Raw genomic sequence first — 23,801 nt, forward strand, 5'->3', positions numbered from 1 at the left:
TATTCACCATCCTTAGATTTACTTCAAGTTTTTTCTGTACTTGGTTCATATTTATATATTACACACTTTACTCATAGTCCAATAAATAAACCTTATGCTCAGTGTATCTGCTGTATTTCTACTCCAGTATGTCTATTTTACTTACCATACACTAATAATATAAAGGAATCCTAAATACAGTTTAACACAGTGTTGTAGATTAGGCAGGAGTTCATAAGTATAGGGTGTAATCAAATATAATTGTAAAAGAAGTAGCCATCTTAATGACTCAAAATACAATAAAATAAAAACCAGGAACATAACACTTTTGAGCTACAGCACATGAACACACCACTGATGAATTATCATCGTCCAAGTACTTATCAAGAGTGCACATGTTATAATGTGATGGTCAACCCCACTAGTCATCGGTAAAACAGCAGCCCAAGATTGGGTAGTAGATGGTGTGAACTATGTGTTTGAAGAGAAGTCAAGGTTAACACATTATAAACTGTACGTTTTGAAGAGAAGTCAAGGTTAACATGTTATAAACTGTACGTTTTGAAGAGAAGCTAAGACTAACATGTTATAAGCAGTATACTTGGTGAAAAGATTAATACAAAATGACAAATTTCTTTTTTTTTTTCTTGACATTTAGTGAAATCAACTCAGGATTTTTGTTAATAAATTTCACCTTGGAAGAATATTTTAAATATCTAGAACAACCTGTACATGGTGTTGTTTCTTCTATTCAGTGATGCACTTTTCCAAACATATGCATCCGGATCCATCCTAGTTTATACAATACCTGTAATAATACACTCTTAATTGGAATGTTACTTTATTAATAAAATTGATGGGTACAAAAAGTTTGACATGAAACAAATTACATTCTCTCTTCCTTGACAAACTTCTTTATAAATGAAAAACTTGCATGTAATATTACTCATATATAGATATGTATATCGTTCATAATACTGAGTTTGAAGAATAAAACATTATCAATAAACATACCTTATCCAGCTATACTAACACAGTTGTTTATCACATCCACAAGAGTATTTTGTTATGAAGCTTAAGATCACTACTGGATTTATTCTTTTGAACTCTTAATCACAGATGTTTATGTTACACTTTATTTTGTCTCCAAGAAAAAAGGGGTGAGGGGAAGGAAATACAAATAAAACTGATTGAACTATACAGAAATATTAATTATTAAAGATTTAAGCACAAGTTTTGAATTATCTTGATTTTGTTTAAACAACTCAAACACTTGATTAATATTTAAACATAAATATATTGAAAATATTTCTCTCGAACCACACAAATATTAATTATTAAATATTTAAGCACAAGTTTTGAATTCTCTTGACTTTGTTATAAACAACTCAAACACTTGATTAATATTTAAACATACATATGTTGAAAATATTTCTCTCGAACTTTACAAAAATATTATTAAATATTTAAGCACAAGTTTTGAATTTTGACTTTGTTATAAACAACTAAAACATTTGATTAATATTTAAACATAGATATATTGAAAATATTTCTCTGTTGGTTTATACTCAAAAACAAACGAGAAAAGGATATAAACAGTATTTTAATATACATATATCATGAATATATTTTCTCCATATTACAAACAGTTGCAACCCAATTTAATTCCAATGTTTACAGTGTTTCTTGACTTGTATATACACAGATATATACATTTTATAATGTGGACTTACGTGATATCACAGCTTAATATAAAATACTGATAGGTTAGACCTCTTAACCATAGAATAATATATAAAAAAAAATACTTTAAGTTGGTTAAATTTTGTTTGAATTTCACATTGTCATAAAAATGTCCATTTGTCATGAATGTAATTTTTATACTCAAAAACTACAAAAATATCCAAATAAAAATCTTGATCAATTATTCTGTTAATCAGAACTTTGTCTTATATTACTATTATTGATGTAAAAGAGAATTGTTGCTGTTTAAAATACATATTATCACATGTCATTGGAAAATTAAAAAAGATGTTTAAGACACTGCCTGTTTTCTAATGTACATGTTTTACACAGTAATAATATAATTTTAACCCCTTCACTTTTCATTGCATAAAATTATTAGTACTTTTGCTGTAAAATAATGAAAACAAGACAAAAATAAAAACTGAAAAGTGTGCAAAAACCTCAATGAAATTTAACATTATGTTTCGTTTGCATGCTTGATAGAAAGCAACATTTAAATGTCAGGCTGGCCTCTGGTCACTACTTCTTTATGTGAAGAAACAGTGTATTGTTTCCCATTACAATGAATAGCAGCATTCACAGAAATCATGTAATGGTGATGCAAGTAACAACAGATCATTTTATCTGTGATTTTTAACTTCCTAAGTGTTGATTTCAGAAACCACCAATCGTGAAGTGAAGGCAACGAGAATGGCAAAGAAGACGGTCATAATAGTTCCATGATTCAGGGCATAGCCATAAACCTATTAAATAAAACAATCAAGACAGAAGATTTAACATTATGCATTACAATCTGTAGCCAGCTCAAAGCATTTGTTACAAGGAACAGTTAGTCTTAGAGTTTGTTAGACATACCAAATATTATATTTATCATGTTGTTTATTTTCTGTTACATTTTATACTGTTTTATTTTCAGAGACCTTTTTAATTTATTCTTTATATTCCTATATTTTTTTTGGTTATACGAAAGGAACATTGAGGCTAAAAATACTACAGTTTAAACAGTAACATATCAAATACAAAATGTTACTTCCCTCTGATACTAACTCTAGGGCTTAATGAGTTTCCTCTGATCAAAAGAGAAATTAATGAAGTTACATTAAGTTCACCTATGAAAAACAGTTTTCTTCTACAACAGTCGTGAAACAGAAAATTAATATTTGTATGTTGTTAAGTTCATTTAGTATATTCATTATACTAATTAATATACTAAATGAATTTATTTTTTATTTCATAGGACAAACCTAAGTATTCTAAGCTGACTAAACTCTGTGAAATTATGATTGAAAATATCATTATCACCAAACATACAGTTCAGTGAGTTAGTTTATACTTATAATGATTTCAAGTTTACTGTTAGTTTTGTTGTAAGTACACAGCTTACTCTAATTGGAAGTTACTATTAGTAGTCTCTTTACACCACCTGGAGGTGAGCTTTACAGTTACTGTTGTTTTAATTCATGTAATATTAACAATGTACACCACCTGGAGGTGCCCTCTACAGTTACTTACTGTCATTTGGAGTGGATTCTGGTTCAGAAACTTGATGAGCTGTAAACGTTGTTCAGTTGGACAGATGGACTGTGAAGAAAAAACAATATACAGAGTCCTGTGAAACTATTAGAGCCATAAATATACATACATAACACAAGTTCAACATTAAATTGTTTTCAGCTAGACAGTAGGTTGTGAAAACATACTAATGGAACCTCTTAGGAAACAACATCAAAATACAGAAAGCAGTATATGAAATACACAGTCATAAATTAAGAACTACTGTCAGATGAACATAGTTAAAATATATTTGAATTCTTTGAAAGCTGAAAAAAAACCAGGTGTGAATTATTAAGTGCAAAAATATCCTTTAGAAAACACATTAACCACAATTGATTCTTCAGATGTAACTATATGAAGAACTAAAATTTATAATACATGTAAAACAGTTAAACCATGGCCTACACTTATCATTACAAAACATTTTGTTAAAAGTTAATTAAGTTTATGATTCAATCTGGTTTAATTATGCAACTAAGATATTATATTAATTATTGTTTATAACAAATAGTGATATTCTCTAAAACTTAACAAAATACTAATCTATCTTTCAATCAATCACACACTGCCATACTTTAGCCACTCTTTGTCCTTCTGAGTTGACTTCAGCAAGGGTAGAGCACAGAAGAGGTAGCAAGATCAAAGGCACAATGAACTGGATGACATCATAGACGGTGGCAGAATTATTAACCCAGTACACCAGATACATGCTACACCAAATAATAACTAAACCCATGTAACTAGTCACCCATCGCTGAAGGGCCGAGGATGACAACCTCAAGCGACACTGGAAAATTAACATACAGCATTCGTTAAAATTATATAATCACTAAAATACTTAGACACTCCTGTAATCCTTCAAAGAAAATTTCAGAATACTGTGTTACATTCACCAAAAAATGCAAAGCATAAAAAATATCATATAATATTATACACTGGTAGAAGCTTTTTAACAAACATTTTACTTTTTTACACCAAAGTACTCATTTTTTCCATCAAATATCTTATACCTTGAAAAGAAATTTAATTTTCTTTACAAAGTGATGTTTATAAGTAACTTAATAAAAAGAAAATAGTAAATAAAGCTGTTTAACAATGCTTTGACAAATTAACAATTTTTTTGTTTTTTTCTTTTGTGGTTTTGTTAGTAAACACGTTGGCTCCCACAAGACCCACCAGTGAATCGTGCTCTATTTTCTTTTTAAATAGCCACTCATTGGCTGGGACACAATGGCTGCATTTACACTCTTCCTAAAAAATGTAATTCTAAAATGACTAGTGGGATCCTGGAAAGTATTGGAAAAATAGGCTTGGGAGTCAACATCTTAAGGAATATAAAAGAACCAAATTTGTATACAAAATAATAAATCATTGACATCTAATATATGTTCTTTCCAATGTTTCCACATGGCTGCACAATGACCAGTCAAATGTCACAAACACCCTCAGTGATGGCAAGGAGTCTTAAAACATTGACAGCCATAAATACCCTGGCACTCATTAGGCCTAAAGTCCAAACAATCAAATGGTAGCATTACAAAGCAGGCCCAGTAATTCAATAAATACCCCTACCCATGAGGAGAAGAAGAAGAAAAAAACTTAGTACAGAAAAACCAGAAACTGCACAGGGCAGAAACCTGCAGAAGCCAGAAATTTCAAAATTTTGCCATATTATTTTAAGATTTCTAGTACAAAAGGCTCTCTATATGGCAGAACCTGCATAACATGGATAGAAAACTACCTTTCATCTACCTCGTCTATTAACAAGTAGGATTAGAACCTAACTAAGGTAGAAAAAATGTTTTTGATTAAATATTAATAAATTCTTATTTAATTAATAATTTGATTAAATATTAATAAATTCTTATTTAATTAATAATTTGTTTAAATATTAATAAATTCTTGGGCATTTTGTTACAGTAAATATTGGTTAAATATATTCTGTTCTTTTTTGTCATCATTATTTTTGCAGTTAAATTAGATTCATGATGTGTAAAAATATATTTGTCTTATAAGTGCAAAATTCTACTCTTTTAAATAATTCTAACAAAAGAAATAAATTCCTATCTTCCCTAACTTTAAAATTCAGGGAAAATTTACCATGGGTAAACAGGTAAAAGTGAAAATCTGCATTGTTTCAAACATTTAAGCAAGAGTCAAGCAAGTATAACATTCTGCTCAAAAATTATATATAATTAAGGAAATGCATGTTCACTGTCTAACCTGGAAAACCTACTTAAGCTGGAAATCTTACTCAGTCCAGTGCGATTCTGCCTTAGACAGGTTTTACTGTAGTATGTATCTCCACCTTTCCTTTATACTGATGCACATGACAAAATACAATCTGCACATGGACTGAAAATCATTAAAAGAAACATTGACTCCGTCTATAATTCTACTTTTACGCTTGTTGCTCTTGACGGTCCTTATCTGTTCATTTTCTGCTTTCCAGCAATTAATGGTAAGGTTTTAAAACATGCAAATAAGGATTTTGAGTCTCTAATTTTCAATAAGTGGAAAAACTTCCTCTGTAAACTATAACCAAAAGTGAACATATACTTACAGAAATCTTCCAGTAATTATGTAGAATTTCAGCAGTAGATAAAGCAGTGTTTGTATTTTGGTCGTCATGAGTGTCCGGAGTAAGAACTTGCTTCTTAACAGTGTTAGGTCTTTCCTTAGTTGATTTACTCTAGAAAATAAAACACACACGTGTTTGCTTATTAGTTAAATGAGAGAATATGGATTAAACTAAAGCAAAATAGAGATACTAACCTATAATGAAACTTACTTAACCATTATAGTCTGGTTGAATAATGTCTATATTATCAGGATGAAATGATGACAGTCCCTGCTTTATTTGATTTACTTACGTCATTCTCTTTATCCTTTAGAATTTCCTCTCGTTGAACTTCTTCCAAAATAGGACGAGCAATAATGCTAATTCCTCCCTCTAACTCGGGTGAATCAGCATTGCTTTCATCTTGTGAGATTATGGGATTCTTTTGGTTTTTACTTGCATCAGCATCCATTTTATTACAGGAAGTGGTGTCAGTATTTTCTTTGACAGGAGGGGCAAATGATCTGGAATGCCTTCTGGCACCTCCAAGTGAAGTATGGATTAAAACAAAACTGTCATCACTATCACTCAAGTCACCTGGTTCGTGTATTTGTTCTTCTAACCAGATGGTTTCTGTAAAAACAAGAAAAGACATTTTATATAATTTTGACCTCAAAATTAGTACATAAGCCTAAAACTAGATACACTTTACGTGAATATTTATAATTAAAACTGTTAACAACGGCAATACATTTTGTAAAGTTAGAACCTCATAAAAGAAAAGGTGGACTTAAATCAATATTTTATGAAATATATATATAATGATAACCTAAAACACAATCTATCACACCTTGACAAATATCTTCTTTTGTAACTGGTTGAAACTGATGAACATGAGAGTTATATTTAGCATAGAGCACAGCATCATATTCTAAGTCCCGGATGAATCTCCTTATTCCTTTATTGAAAGAAATAATACATAAATTATAGTATCAGTTCTTAAGCCTTGTATAAAAACACGTTAATTCTTAACAAAATGCACAGTAGATAAATTACAGCACAAGTTTTTAAACCTTGATAAAAATATCCTTAATCTTGTACAAAAAAGAAAAAAAAGAGCACCAACAAAACATAACATTCCAAGTATCACAAAAATCTCTCATATCTTACAGCAAAATTTAAAACTTTTAAAAGGTTAGCACTCTCGCTAAAGAATTTCAGAATACATTATTTTTTTATTTCAATTTCATGTTTAATTCTGAGTAATAAAAGGAATACTATAATTTAGTCACTTTCTTAATATCTTACTGGTTTATTGTAAAAGGTGTACATGAACATAGTCACATATTAAACTAGTGATCACCAATCACTTTTACAAATATCTTTCTACAAAGTTTATGTATATAATCTCAAAAGTTCCTCAACTAGCAGTTACACACACACACACACACACACAGTTTAGGAAATAAAACACATCAAATCTTTAAGTTTTAGACTATTTTAATTATACTATTAACTAAAGATTTCTGAATGTGATCAACAAAAACCTATTATTGGTAAAATGAAATATATTTTTAAATTATACATTTTAGCGACTTAATTTCCATTCCACACACCTGTAACAAGATTTGGTTTCTTGTAGGTTGTGGTAATAACACAGACAAGGGTAAAAAATACAATGGAAAACTATGCAAACAAATAAAAAGTAAAAAAAAAAGAAAAGTCCTATGCTTCAGTTATTGTACAAAATACACATTTTACTTTTTTTGTCATCACATAATATGTAAACCTTGTGAGACAAAGAAAACCAGACAAACAAGTAAAAAAAGTCCAAAATTACTTTCTGGCTTTCTACCTGTTTGTGAAATTTTCTTTCTCTTTTTTTACCTTTAATTTTCCATTATCTTTGTTACCCTTGTCTTTATTATCTAAATTACCTAGTAGGAGAGGGTATGCACATTTAAATATCAGCCATTATTATATATTTCACTTTATTAACTCAAGTAAATGTGAAAATCAAAGAAAGACAGCAACAGAACACAAAAATTCAGTATCTTCTGTGTAAAAAGAATTGAACTTACCTATGGTATGTGTTCGACAAACTGAAATTAATACAATAGCTACTAGTGTTATCCACAGAAGAGAAAATGCTGAAAAGATTACTCTGGCCACATATTCTAACTTGCACACAAGTCTGTTGAGGTCAATTGTTTCACAGTGTTTATCAGAGAAACTCTCAAGTCCATTAACATTGCTAATTATAGTGAAAACAGCACCAAGAATAAAAAACTAAAAATGCTGCATTGATCTTAAAGAAAGTACGTGCATGCATACGGATATCTTTTGTAAAGCGAGGGTGTTGAAAGAGTCGTCCACTCAGAGTTTTGGAATAAAACCCAAAGCTACACCAGCACAACACTAGTATGATACTAACTGTACCATTCTGAGCATTTTGTTTCGTGTGTACGGATGCTATGTCATAAGCTACATACCAAGTATGTGATATAGCATAAGTCAGGGCTGCAGCAAAGGTCAAGATATGGATTATAGTTCCTAAAATAGGACGTTCGTTTGGAATAACAGGAACACCAAGACACCTGGCAATAAACTTCCAAGCCCACAGTGGCAAGCGGCCTGACTGTTTGGTACATGTAGAATGTGTACTGTTGGTTACAAAAGGCCCTTGGTGGAAGCCACTTTCCTGGACAGATTCCTCATGGAAGCCATAGTAATAATGAGAGGTCATAGAATCTTGATGTCGTAATCCTACTGCTTTTGGCATTATCAAGCTGTAAATATATATAAACAAAATTACATATATACTGGCAATACTTTTTTTTCACTTCACATTGAAACGAGAAAATGGTATAATAGTGCCATCTTTCTAATTTGATGTTTTTATTTTAAACAAGTAAAAATAAATAAATGAAAAAAGTGAGTTGTACAGAAGTATCTTCAAGATATATTCTATTTAATATTCACTTCTAATCAAAGAAAGTTACAAAAATAGATCAAAACAAAGATATACATACAGTAACAAACAGGTACTTAAATATAATGTTTAAAGTTATCATGATTGGAATGTATTATTTCATCAGTGAGTTATTTTCGCTTTTAATGATATTGTTGGCTGTAATTTGTAAATAAAAATCGTGTGGGACTCAAGTCGGTAACAGACAGCAGACGATCCTTTATCACACCTAACCATTTATATCACACTCTACATATACCATACTTAACTAGTACTAGTATAAGCTACACTAGTACTACTATCGGTATCATCAATGTACATCATATACCCATACATAATGTAACTAAAAAGAAAACAAAACTTAACACTATTAAGTTCTACAAACCATAATTTAGTGACATTACACTGTAAGTAATATGTTGACTACGCAAATTGAATTACAATTTACATGTATTCACTATTATCTTGTACTAATATTAATAATATTTAGTTGAATCTTGTATCATTATCTTAATAGACGCACCTTTTCAGTGGTGTAAAAATACTTTTGTTTCAAATACCTAAACGCTCTAACCTTCCATTGTCGTTAATTTTAAATGTCAGAAATTATCAAAATTCATGAATCACCTTAAACAAGTTTACGAAATAGATAATTACCTCGCTTTGACACACCAATTGCACTTTAGCGACACCTAAGAGCTGACTCACACTTTCACTTCTCAAACCAGATAATTTAATTTAAACTATCACCGTGTTAATTTATTTTTGTTTAGTCTTTAACATGCAAGCTTTAGGTCTATTACTCATTCATAATTATCAATGTAGAAATAAGAGTACAGCTAGTTTACAAATATAAAAACTTTATTTTTTACAATCCTTTTAACATCAAAGAAGCAAGAAATGTTGTCATTAAGTACTTAATAGTAGCAATGATAAAGTTTTCAAATAATTTGCGCACATAAAAAAATACTCCACCGACTTCTTACGCGAAAAAACAAATATTCAGAGTATTGCTTACCATATATCATGCGCATATATACTAATAATACGTTAAAAAGATTGCTAACATTTCCATTTAGGCCAATATCTAAAACGGTAACTTTACCTATCTACCCGATTATGACAGTTCGGATTATCACCACAGGATCTCTCCAGCTTGCTTACACACACAATATTAATGGGAGGAACATAATACACGTAAGTAAATATAATATCAACCCAGCCGATCGTGTTATATATCGATGGAAAGACAAGTCATATTTTTTTTTAAGTTTCTAAAATGTAAAAATATATATTCATTATTTTTTAAATATTTCTTACTTAAGTAAAATCTTACAACGATAACGAAGTATCAGATTTGACGACGACAGTTTAGTAACGAAGGTGGCGTTGTTTTAAAAGTTAAGGGTATTAACCTCGCAGATTCTAAAGAGATTCGATTTTTATCAGTTACTATCGTGAATCATAAGAGCAACTCGGGGATAAATTCTTTGACAAATACTGCCACATACTACTTAGGAAATGACAAATGTGAACATAATTTAATAGCTATTTCAACTTTGTAACATTGATATGATATTGAAATTAATAGATTTAAGAATATCATTACCCGTTAGCGAGCCCAGTATGGTCAAGTGTGTTAAGGCGTGCGACTCGTAATCTGAGGGTTGCGGGTTCGCATCCCTGTCTCGCCAAACATGCTCGCCCTTTCAGCCGTGGGTACGCTATAATGTTACGGCCAATCCCACTATTTGTTGGCAAAAGAGTAGCTCAAGAGTTGGCGGTAGGTGATGATGACTAGCTGCCTTCCCTCTAGTCTTACACTGCTAAATTAGGGACGGCTAGCACAGATAGCCCTCGAGTAGCTTTGTGTGAAATTCAAAAGCAAAACAAATAATACCCGTTAGTACCACATTTACATAAATCTCAGCTTTACCATACTTTTCAGTTATCTTGATTTATCACCTACGTTTTCTGACAATACGAATGCTACTTAGTTTGACAAAAGGTAGTTTAACACTTTCATCATTATATTTACTTTTTGTACATTCGCACTATTTTATCGACATAAATCCACTACGAAATGATTCAATCACATTTAAGCTTACAGACAATTCCTATAATTCAGATTTGTTTTGATAAGGATAAGAAGGTTGTGTCGAAGAAATGTAGTGTCCTCCCCAATATCCTATAACCCACAATCGTAGGATATTGGTCAGTCCAACGACATCGAGAACGTGATATTACATAATTTTTCCATGAACTTGTGGGTAATAACTTTACAATAAGAAACTTAAAATTATACGTCTATGTAAATTTGATTGCGTTTTAACATATTCAATGACTAAAAATTCGTTATTTCGACAATTTATCAATCGTTTATAAGTGACAATTAATATTAGCAATACAACACATTTATGTTGAGACGACTGAACGAGTTTATAACTTGCGTTTGTACAGGAATAAAGTTTACCACAAATATAGGTTGATACCGCACGTGCGTGCACGAGACAGAAATAGAAGTAATATATTCTACGTGTAAATACAGGAATTAATACGATTTATTTAAAAAACGTTTTAAATGGCAGAAATAGTTGGCAAATACAGAAAGTACAAAAAGACACGTACAAGTTGTTTATTGAAGGATTTTATTCATTACTGATGCTGAGTCACCATGAGTTCAATTACTGGGTACAACTGGAATTTAATTATATCGTTCATACAAATGTTGAACTAGAAGTTAAACAATTTGTAAAAAGGTAGAGGGATTATAAGGGCAGATATACTATCCAGTAATTAAGTACGAAAGTATGACAACACATTAAACAAAATCCATAACAGACGACACTTACGAAAATCAGGTGAACCATTTAAAATAGGAATTTGTAGGTAAATGGAAAGCAAATTTGTAGTTCAGTGCGTATAGTACCAAAAAACAAATATTAAATAGTTAAGTTTATTTAAAATATTTGATAATCAGAAGTATACATTGTTTATAAAAATTCATATATAGGGAAAGTAACATGATATTGAAACATTACAATTATTCAAACAGATGAACATTCAACAGTAAATTCTCAGTGTAAAAATATTACAATTTTTTTAAATATAAAATGTAATTGAAAAGACATTCAACTAATCTCCCTGAATTTGTACTGAAAGACTTTGGTTGTACACCCCTTCCGTCTACCCACCCATTCCAACTCATTTTTGTTGAAAAACTTCTACATATTCCCCCAACTCTTGTACTAACATAAATATTAAATTTTAAGCCAAATGCTAGTTTGCAGCGAAAATTTGGTAAAGAAAACTGTTATCACAGCCACAAACAAACATAACACTATTACTGAAAGCAAATATTTTACTTATGCCACCAACTATGACAGAAGTTCATGTTTTTCAAGGCACCAAGTTTATTAAAGTTAATTTTCTATATAAATTTTGTGATCAACAAGAAAGTGAAACCTGAGATGAAAGACCATGGATACATAAAAGGTTTCATATATTGGGTTAGAAATTTATAAAGTTAAGAGGCATTTAGAAAATATCTATTTGGATAACATCACTGAATTCCCCTTCCCATGAGGTACCATTTTGCAATTTATATAAAAAATATTGGTCATCCAATAACTATTTACATAACATTTTAAATAGCACACAAGTCTCTCATACATCATCCTTCAAGTTCTCTGTATCACTTGTTACACCTTCTTCATCATCAAGAAATAATGGTTGGCGAAGACTGTGGAGTCTGCACCTACCCTTCCATCTTGCCCATCTGTCTCTATGAGTCTGGGAGACAAACATGTTTTAAAAATAAGTCCTTATACAGGGAGGGAAAACTTAAGTAACTGTTTATATTTCATACAAACAATCTTATTAAAATAGGTCTAAACCCACAACTAAAAATTTGTCATACAAAAAATACTTAACGTTTTACTCTTACATAACCTCCAGTCACTCTTTCACATAGGAATGCTACCTATTAACCTTTAATAACTAGATATTCTATAACTGTACACATTTTAAATTAAGAAATGCTTAAATTTATCCAGTTTCAAACGTGGAAAATACAGAGTATAGGTTAAGTAACTTACAGCTGCCACATCTCTTCTCCATCTGCTTCCACACTGACCATCACACCCAGGACAAGGCCTATACATCGCATAGCGTCCACACTCATCACAGAACAATGAGCACTGTTCATCTTCCCAGTTAATTCCACAGCTGGAAACACAGTAAATACATAAACTTATATTCCAAAGTGAAAACAGATGTTTGCCACATAGTTTTAGTAGTAAATATTCTAGGAAAATATTATATAATGTGGATCCAAACAGTAGCAGAGTCCAGGTGTTTTAAGGGATAAACATTATAAATGCAGATTCAGATTAGGCATCATGGATGTTAAAACTGATTGAGTGGGTTTTCCTTATGTATATCTGAGGGATTTTCTTCATGGATATTGCACTTGAAATCACACTATGATCACAATGTTTAATTACAAATGCTACAAAAGGTACTAACTACAACTTAGAGTTCTAATGACAAAAATTGATAGACTTACGTTAAACAAGAAGTATAGTCTTCACACACTTTTTCAAGTGTCACTCCATTCTTTACTGCCAAGGTGTCATCACTCACTTCTGTCGTAGGGCAAAATGAATCCACGTCCTGACTAAAAGTGGCTTCTCTGTCCTGATCAGATTCATTCCTGTTGTTCATTCCAATTTCTTGAATGTCATGCCAGATAGAGTATTGACTTATCCGAAGAAGTGGCTCAGACATGGATTGTCTCAGGGAATAACCTGCAATAAAAGTTAATATCATGATTTAATACTGGCAGCCTACACATCATCTTTAAAAGACAGAAGCTGTGTCAACTTATGACCAATTGAACTTTACATGAAAAGCTATATACACAATAGGCTTCTGTCGTGCCCATCATGATAGAATTGGGTCAAACTATGAGAATTTATGAAGAAACTAAGAATGCAGAAGAGCCATATTAAGCTTATAAAACCAGAAAAAATTCAAAGTTAAAAAAAAATTATATTCACTAATTCTCCCTTACCAGAACATAAATACAAATAAGGAGTTTGTGTCACATTGAAACATGAAATATTTGAAAGAAAGCTAAATTTTTTGAAGTTTCTCCAATGACTAAATGTACAAATAAACTACAAATCACTTGTCTGTCAAACTTTAGGCTTAACATTCATATTAAAAATTAAGTGGAAGTTAATTATATCTCAAAACAATAATATTCATTATAAATCGTAGTTAAGCTGTGAAATGTTTGGAAAATTGGATGTTTCAGATAAAGATACACTGTTTTAAACTTTTTTTTGACAAGGTAAGAAATTTCTTTCCAAACCTTTATGGTGCATGGAGAATTTAAGTGAACCTAGTTTATATGAGATGATGTAAAAGATAATTTTATGGCTATTTATCTTATAAATAGGAAGTTCAAGCTTCGAGATTCACTATCCTTAGCACTCAAGCTAAGGAGCCGAGTTACTATAAATAGTTCATTTTATTTTTTTACTTTTAAAACACTCAAAAGATGGTAAAACATTAGCTCATTTGAACTATATTCTTCAACGTAACGGTCACAACGTGTACAAAAATACCATCACTATCGTAATGAATCAAAATAATGCAAACCCTGAATACATACAATGGTTACTTGTGCACCGTCCAATAAGAAGGGAGAATATTTTGAAAATGACTTAAAGATCTTTCATTCACTTTTTTAAAGTTAAAATTAACCATGTTCGTTAGTGACCGGTTGTTTGATTGGAGAATGGCTAAACTTTTCATTATTTTAAAATTTTGCACACTACAATCGGTTGATAAAAGTGAACGTGCCTCTGCAGTTAGAGGCGATTGGATTTACGTATAGAATTCGAATAAAAATATAAAAATATCCGATATCTTAGTATCCAGAAATCTGGAATTAATATCAGAACTTCTAAATATTCATTGCAGATTTGTTTTCGTTCTCTACCGTTCTCTAGTGGTGGAAACATTTTCATATCTAACCGTCACCTGAGTAGTCCTGCATATGCAGTTTCTAGTAAGCAGATTAGCTAAATACCATAGACAGGGTATATAAATTTATCAGTAATTCTATTATACTTCTGTGCGAAAAACTTTACTAAGCAGGCAAGTTTAATGACAAAGAACACTGATAAATACAAACATACCAAATGAATGATTTATAGGAAGATACCTTTAATGTAAAAACAATAATGACGACAACACTCACGTGAGGTCCATAACTTTTCGGTTTGGTCTCTTGCGTCGTTATTTCTTGGTCAAGCGGGTCTAACTTAACTGGGCATCATTACATTTAAAAGATAAGAGTTGGTTTGAATATCGCGGAAGCTACACGAAGGCCATCTGCGCTAGCGGTCCCTACGTTGGCAGTGAAAGACTAGAAGGAAAATAGTTATCACCACTCATTGCCAATTCTTGTGCTACTCTTATTTAACAAAACGACTAGCAGCACTGACTGTAACATTATAACGTCCCCAAGGTTGAAAGAGCGAGAATGTTTAGTGGAGTGAGGATTCGAAAAAAACATGGAGGAATCAAGGCAAGGATTGAAGTCCAGGGTTCTGAATGATTTGTTTATCCTCAACTTTACCCCCACGCTTCAAATAAACCTCAGAACATATACTAATATAAGTGTATTAAAATAATCTTACTAACCACAACAAGGTTTAGATATACACGTGCGTGTGCATAATTAAGATATATTAACTATGTTACGTGGTCCGTTCCCTAAATAATTAATTTTTTAAAATCAAATTCAATAATTTAAAAGGTTTCAACTGGCGGGAATAGCGTGTGTGTGTGCGTGCGCTTCTTATAGCAAAGCCACATCGGGCCATCTGCGGAGCCCACCGAGGGGAATCGAACCCCAGACTTTAGCGTTGTAAATCCGGAAACATACAGCTATACTAGCGGGGGGCAGCGGGAATAGCATCCAAGGAAACAGAACACGTGCTTGGCCTGTGTATTCTAACAAATAAAATGAAGTAATCCGTCAATAAATTAGTTACAAGTGTACGGTGAAACAGCGTTAGTTATGTCGCTAAAATGGCAATTTACGAATACAGCCTTCGCAACCCACACCAGCCGTTTTTACGTTCTCTACCGTTCTCTAGTGGTGGAAACATTTTCATAACTACCCTTCACCATTAGCACTATTAGAGTTATCACTTTCTCATATGCCAACCCTGTATGTAATTCAAAACCGTTTTAGAAACACAACAAAAGAAAACATCACATTTCAACCGTTCACTTACCGTCAATTCTGTTCCTTGAAAAGTTCGACCCATAACCCGTGTTGTATTGGTAACCCCCGTAGTCATCATCGTCGCCTATGTAAAAATAAGCGGTCCGGTCTCTACATCTAATCATGTTGCTACGTTACAGAGAAGGTCTGACCGATAGTGTAGTTTCTACATGAAATAGAAGATGAAGTCAATAGTTACTTTCATTAAACAAGAATCTAAACGTCAATAAACTGACAGATATTATGTAATACGAACCTAATAAATAAATCTGAAGTATCGGTTTTATTAAATACTAATGAAATAAAATCTCCTTAAAAACACAAACATAGTTACGCACATAGCAGATTTCTAAATCCCAGAAAAGTTTTCACCAAAAACGTAAATAATATTTATAGTACATAACATACCTCACACACCCCACCTTCCTAAGACTACTATAAAGAACAGACGAAACGCTGGAACGTTGAATTTTATTAAGACTCCAAATATCGCGAGATCTCGTTGAACCGTTTAGCGCCATCTAGTTGTAGTTCTAGAAAGTTACGTTTTGTTTTCACAAGACGAACCTTTGTTGTTTAAAATTCTGAACACAGGTAAACTAATACGTAAAAGATAAGAGGGCTGAAAGGTCACATTAAAAGTTTTAACGTAGAGAATAGCCTGTTTATATTTCTATAAAAATAACATTTACCTGAAATAACTTGCGTATACCTGAAATAACTTGATACATACGTAGTAAGAACCTAATTACTTGTCTAATGTGAGAGGAATGAATTATGATATATTTTGTAAACTTTGGGGCCAACAATAACTACGGTATACAGTACTAAATAAAGATTTACTTCACCAATGTTCAACATTATTACACTAAATATTTAAAGAAAATCCATGAATATAGTAAGATAGTTTCAAGAATGTTAAGTAGGAATTGATTAACCACAGAAACACGAATATTTAGACAACGAAAAACCATTGTAATTTCTTTGTTTAAAGTCGCACGTCTAAATTTAAAATAATGGAGCATTTTGTTGCAAACGAAAAATACAAATGTGTCAGGAAAACAACTTTGATATAAATATGTTTAAAGTATTTTTTTCTAAAATAAGTTAACTGTAACTAATAAAACTCTTCAAAAAAAATGTTTTTATGTAACAGAATGAAAGAAAATTTAAATTCCAACAAACTAGTTATCGGTAATTTAGTCCAGTCTTCCTACTATCTATGTCCGGCATGGCCAGGTGGTTAAGGCACTCGACTCGTAATCTGAGGGTGGCGGGTTCGAATCCACGTCGTATTAAACATGCTCGCCCTTTCAGGAGTGGGGGTGTTATAATGGTATAGTCAATCCCACTATCCGTAGGTAAAAAAGTAACCCAAGAGTGGGTGATGATGATGGCTGCTTTCCCTCTGGTCTTAAACTGCGAAGTTAGGGACGGCTAGCGCAGATAGCCCTCGTATAGCTTTGCGCGAAATTCAAAACAAACACATCTATTATTTAATCTTTGTCTCAATTTGCTCACATCTCTGTTGCCTCATTGGTAAGCTTGAGAGCTAATAACGCTAAAATTCGAGCTTCGATCACTTTGGTGGGCGTACTATAAAAAGTACCTTCGATAGCTTTGTTTAATAATAATTTCCATTCTAATGTGTAGATTTTTACGTCAGGACTTATCAGGAATAAATGAAACTATGTGAAATATGTGAGAACTATAAACCAAATAAATAAATACAACATACTACTATCGGATTTAACTTCATCATTTGAAGGAAATAAAAAAACGTAGCGTTTAAATTACTTCTTAATTACCAATTAGTCTAAATATACTCTTTTATTTTATGTAGTAGCCCATTTTCCATACCGTAGGAGCTGAAATTTTGTATATAGTATCGCCAGAAAAGTGCACAGAAAGTGTCTGTTTGTAATTAAGCATAAAGCAACACAATGGGCTGTCTGTGCTCTACCCACCACGGGTATCAAACCTGGTTTTATGGAGTGTGAGTCCGCAGACAAACTGACAGACACGACCTCACTTCCAACAATAACGCTAATCGATACTCAACCTTATTACACAAAGCATGACATTGGTGGAAAATAGAAGATCAGACATGAACTGATGGTTGGCGTGAACGCTGCCGAAAAACCGTTATTCGCAACTTGGGATCATGGGTGCATTAGACGATTTACGCATGATCAAATCCTGCTGTTCGACAGAGTAACCCAAGAACTGGTGGTAGGTGCCGTTTATTAGCTGTCTTCTCTCCATTGTTTCAATATTAGAGACGAAAGGTTTTTCTTCCGTTGCTTTGCTTAACAAACAAATCGAACCATCTATACATTTATGTTAAAACTTTTTTTCCGTACACGGTTGCAGGAAATGGAACTGATTGTTTCAGAATATCTATTTCCTCGATCCCTCCACCTTTAATCCATGATAATATTTAACAAACAACTTTATTCTATTTAATAACTTATATGTGATTTTAGGAATTTCTAACATTTAGCGTATGAATAAAAACATTAAAATTCCAGAATATACTTTGTTTTATTGTACGTTTAAGAATTGCTACATATGAAAACTTCCCAAAACCACACACACAATAAAGGTCAAATTTTATAGCTGATACAGTAAACATCACTACTGGGTAATTTCTACGCTTGACCTTCAACCTTCTATTTCAACACTTATAACCCAACCATAAGGAAAACCTCATGAACTAAATAAACACTTATTGTGATATCAACTTATGTTTTGTTCATAACCCAAAATTTTAAACAGTTTATAAACATAAGTTTTATTACATACTGACTGTTTTACAATATCTACCTTCAACCTCAGTTCTGATAGTTTTTCAGAAACTCAATCTTTTCCAATTAATTTTCGTCAGGAATTTATTGACTGATGATTGTTACGTGACTCATTTTATCAAAAATTCAAATTTAACCAACATTCGACGATATTAAACTACTAAAGCATAGTAGAGTTTGTCTATACTGGCTTTTTTGGTAACCAAGAAGGTAGAAATTTTAAAAATTATACTTTGGTCAATGTGTGTTATTATATTATACTAGTTTCGGGAAATTCCACTTCAGTAACCCTAAACACAAGTTAACCGAAAGAAGATAAGCTGGACCTATATCACAGTGACAAGTATCAAATATATCAAACACAGTGTATAGGTTTTTCTCACAGTGACTACAAAGCACGTTCATACCAAAAGTGCATGTGTCTACTGCTTAGTATTAATGACTGGACCTACAACAGAATTAACAAACCACAGAAATTTACGATTTCGTTTAAGGTGATGTGACACGCTAAAGTTTCTTTTTAAATGAACAAAATAATATACATACATTTTAAAATAATTACCAACTCTGTCTATGATATGTTCTTTGCCCTTGGATACTCCCAGTTTCTTGCCCTCCTCTACTCTCTTGTCTAAGGTCCAGTGTAGGGCTAGTTTCATCTGCATAGTTTTCATAATCATGTATCACCAGCGCACCGACACTAATCAATAAACAAAGACACAAGCATTTTTTAGGAAACTCTCAGTAGAATATGATGGTATTATCTGGTTATGATTAACAAACAAACACAAAATGTTGACATGTATTAATAATATATCCCTTTACAAGTAGCTTAAAATATTCAAATTGTAACGCATATAATAAAACATTCATACAATAATCTACTGTATAACGTATTCTCGATGACGAAGTAAAACAAGTGCTTTATCGAAACACGTAGTATGTTTTCCCAATAACTCAATTTATTATTATGTTTATAAATCGTTGTTTATCAGCTTATTATTAAATTAGCATTATGTGTTTTCATACACGAGTACGTACCGCTTATGACTCAAGGTTTTTATATTTATACAGTAAATTACTTAGTAAATGTTTTATTGTACATTAAAACTGGGGAGTTTTTTTTTTTACCATTCATTTTATGCAAATAAGCTTTGGTTTTTTTTAACAACTGTGGTATTCAGTGAAGAATATGTCGTTATTCATGTTGCTTTTCTACATTTTCAAGCAGGTGTTACATGTGTAGTTAACGTGTTCCTGACAACCGGATGTAGAAAGGTCAAACTTACAGTAATGCCCTTTATAACGGAAAGGTCACATTTTTACCAATGATACTTAGTGGGCGCTCGACCCTCGTATGCCTCCTGCTGTGGTATTAGTCCATTTCGAGAAGTGAAACAGGTCACACTTAAGCCAGGTGAAAAGCTATCTCCGTTTTAAAAATGACTCTTTTGACACTTGTGTAATTACATTTGCTTTGCCGTCCGAGTTATTACTCCATGTAAGATTTATAGAACTTGTATTTTCCGACTACGTGATTTATTTCTGGCCAAGTAATATCTTTGAATCTGCAAGTGAATACCACATACAAGCGATTAGCTTCAAATGCTAAGCCTTAACAATAAAAGAGTAAATGAAACGTATTCCCCGACTTAGGCGTTAACACTACAATTTCAATCCGATAACGGCGACCAAATAATGAAATAAAGAAACTTTTCACAGATTGATGGCATACATTTTACATTCTAGGTCAAAATTCATTCATATATATATATATATATACAGCTGGTAATACAATTATTGCATTTCATAATATCTAACTATATATATTGCTATTAATTTTTAGAAATTTTTCGACAAATAAAACACATATTTAAAAACAGAGTGCATGGTAAATGTTCGAGGTAAAATTGGTAAATAGAAATGTTTTAGTTAAAATAACTTGAATGATTAAAAAAAAACTATACAAGTCATTCATTATTATCATTAGGGTCACCATTGACATTTTTAACTTCCTCAAAGCTGATAATTATATCAGATAAATGCCAAGATATGAATTGATATTTGATATTTGTATCAAAACGGGAAAAATTTGCCATTTTTCTCTTCAGTCTTTTTATACTTTTATCAGTGATGACAAGAAACCCACTTGTTGAGAAATTTATATGCAAAAACGGCTCGTTTGGGCTGAGAAAACACTTTACATAGAAGAGCGAACAACGTTTCGACCTTCTTCGGTCATGTGAACCTGACGATGACCGAAGAAGGTCGAAACGTTGTTCGCTCTTCTATGTAAAGTGTTTTCTCAGCCCAAACGAGCCGTTTTTGCATATAAATTTTTATACTTTTATACTGGGAAATAATTTTTTCATTATTGAAATGCAGAAATTAAAAAAAATACGAAAGAATGTCTGTACTAGGAACTTTTAATATCTCTTACCTTTTCACGATGGAGTTCAACGTTAAACTGAAGTGAACTGCTTGGGTCAAGTCGACATTTTAATAGATTTTCCTCTAGAAGCGTTTGACAGATCGAAGTATTTCTGGAATAAATTCCCTAAGGAGATTAGTATGGGAGGGCGAAAAGAACCGACTGCCTGAGGCGCATATTTAAAACCAGCTCTTATCACTTATTTTTTATTTTTTTTATTGCTTTCAAGGCAAATTTCTGGAAATTTTTCAAAATCTAGAAAATACATCCACATTCGTTTGAATGTCAACTTCAGCTTTTTTCACGTCCAACCAAAATTACAGTAGAAATTGAATTTTTAATAATAAAAACCATTCTGAGTTGGTTTTCTTCATGGACCACCAAAATATCATTGTGGACCCCCAATTTGTTATGTTTTGCCTGTAGACCCCCAGAAATATTCCATGGACCCCTAGGGTCCATGTAGACCCCGGTTGAGAATTCATGGCTTAGATCGAAAAGCTTAGAAGCACGCCTATATTAAAGAAGTACATTTCGGCTACTGAAAAAGCCTACAACTAGGCCTAATTATGTAATTCGATTGGTAAGAACGCGAGAATCACAAGAACAAACACACAATTTGTAGGCCTGTGATGCAATAAAACAATTCAACAGACCAAACTTTAAGGGGGGATGATTGTATACCCCACACCCCCCTCCTAAAATGAAGGGGGGATGTAAACCCTCCATCCCCCACGATCTACGCCCCTGCTTTCAAGCAAATGTTTTTGTGATCTCATTTAGTATTCAAGTTGAAAGGCAGTTTTTATTTACATTTTCTACTATATTTTGTATTTAGTTATAAAGTTATTTTCTTTATGTACAAATTAATAATGAGAAAAAATATAACTTCTAGACTTATTTATTCACTTTGGAATAACGAAACCTTTTTGCTGATAATTTAAAATAACATATAAAGTCTGCTTTTCTGTATAAGGCAACAGACATGACGCTGTCGAATCAGATGATAAATGCATAGCAAAGGCCCCCCAGTGGCATGTCTGCGGACTTACAACGCTAAAAACCGGGTTTCGATACTCGTGGTGGGCAGAGCACAGATAGCCCATTGAGTAGCTTTGTGCTTAAGTCAAAACAACAACAGCATAGCAAAGACGATTAATATGAATATTAAAAACTTTAAATTAAAAACACAAAACGAGGAACAACATTCTTGACCTGATGATGGCCTAAGAAGGACGAAATGATGTTACTTGAATTAAGTAATCACTGAGGTAACCCTGATTTAGAAAATGGCGATTCTGATTAAATAGTAAACCTGACGATGATCGAAGAATGTCGAAATGTTATTCACTCCTCTACTAGTGCTTTCTCTACCCATACCAGCCGTTTTTAAATATATAATTTTATCTACAAGAGGGTTTTCTTGTCATCACGAAATAGTAATTTTGTTTGCAACTTTATTCGAAAGTAGCTTGTGCAGTGACATCTTGAAATACGATTTCACCCTCTTCGAGAGACTAATCTAATTATTCAAAAATACAGCTAACCTGTGTTAAAATCACTTAAATAAGAAATATCCACTTTAAAATTAAGAAAGTTACAACCGTAATATTTGCATAAGTTAATACACGTTAATAAGAGTACTACAGTAAAATAATATTTTATGGTATAAAAATAACGTTGAAGAAAAGGTTTTAGTCACAATATTCCATTTGTTGTACGTAATAATAACACATTTTTTTTATTATTTCCTTATTCAGAATATTTTATTTCTATACATATTGGTGTGTGGCTCAAAGTTACCACTAAATGCCTTTCACCTTAGTCATGGTTATTCATGAGGTTATTCAAATAAGGTGTCACATGCACTTTCTCGTGTATAAAAATAGACAATGGCCTTTGCACTGGCAAGTCAGATTATTTTTTTTTTTTAAGGATGTGAGATTTATTATTTGTGTGTCCCGCTAGAACAGTGGTAAGTCTTAGGAGTTACACTGCTAAAATCAGAGGTTAAATTCCTCTCGGTGAACACAGTAGATAACCCGATCTAGCTTTGCTATAAGGAAAACACAAACATGTAATCCTTATTTTAAAACGTGTGACCATTAGGCACGTGTGTAGCACCTGAAAAGAATAATATTGTTGTATTTTGTATTTGTTGTTATGCTTTCTTGGATGAATAGTGCTGTAGTTCGATTTACTTGCCCCCGATATTACAGCGGTAAATCTACGGATTTACAACGCTAAAATCAGGGGTTCGATTCCCCTTGGTGGACTCAGCAGATAGTCTGATGTGGCTTTGCTATAAGAAAAACACAAACATACATGATTTACTTGATTAAGATGTGATGCTTCTTCAAGTTCTGCAGTAAATATGCTTATGTTCCCTGTGCTACAATGGTTAGACTACAGACTTAAAACACTAAAATCCGGGTTATGATTCACCT

General features: G+C 32.1%; 1 protein-coding gene and 1 pseudogene across 2 annotated transcripts; both read right to left on the bottom strand.

The window, feature by feature from the left end:
- Positions 1-803: 803 nt before the first annotated feature.
- LOC143237521 (uncharacterized) lies at positions 804-9,529 on the bottom strand (annotated as a pseudogene). The gene is made up of 8 exons (XR_013020122.1): positions 9,468-9,529; positions 7,921-8,628; positions 6,690-6,797; positions 6,153-6,472; positions 5,843-5,971; positions 3,854-4,066; positions 3,238-3,306; positions 804-2,468 (listed from the first exon to the last, which is right to left on the bottom strand). The product of XR_013020122.1 is annotated as an uncharacterized LOC143237521 (transcript).
- Positions 9,530-11,441: 1,912 nt separating this feature from the next.
- LOC143239007 (uncharacterized) lies at positions 11,442-16,619 on the bottom strand. Its single transcript, XM_076479722.1, has 5 exons — positions 16,525-16,619; positions 16,127-16,282; positions 13,378-13,618; positions 12,908-13,037; positions 11,442-12,602 (listed from the first exon to the last, which is right to left on the bottom strand). The coding sequence occupies exons 2-5, from the start codon at positions 16,239-16,241 to the stop codon at positions 12,477-12,479; spliced, it is 612 nt and encodes a 203-aa protein (XP_076335837.1). The 5' UTR covers positions 16,242-16,282; positions 16,525-16,619; the 3' UTR covers positions 11,442-12,476.
- Positions 16,620-23,801: the final 7,182 nt, after the last annotated feature.

The sequence above is a fragment of the Tachypleus tridentatus genome, chromosome 13 (genome assembly GCF_004210375.1).
Source record: "Tachypleus tridentatus isolate NWPU-2018 chromosome 13, ASM421037v1, whole genome shotgun sequence".
NCBI lineage: Eukaryota > Metazoa > Arthropoda > Merostomata > Xiphosura > Limulidae > Tachypleus > Tachypleus tridentatus.

Excerpts from the sequence above, each read along its gene's own strand:
- LOC143239007 (XM_076479722.1), bottom strand. The coding sequence starts at position 16,241 with ATGATTAGATGTAGAGACCGGACCGCTTATTTTTACATAGGCGACGAT. Across the intron at positions 13,038-13,377 it reads GACTATACTTCTTGTTTAAC|CTGTGGAATTAACTGGGAAG; the intron begins GTAAGTCTATCA and ends CTGTGTTTCCAG. Across the intron at positions 12,603-12,907 it reads GGAGAAGAGATGTGGCAGCT|ACTCATAGAGACAGATGGGC; the intron begins GTAAGTTACTTA and ends TTTGTCTCCCAG.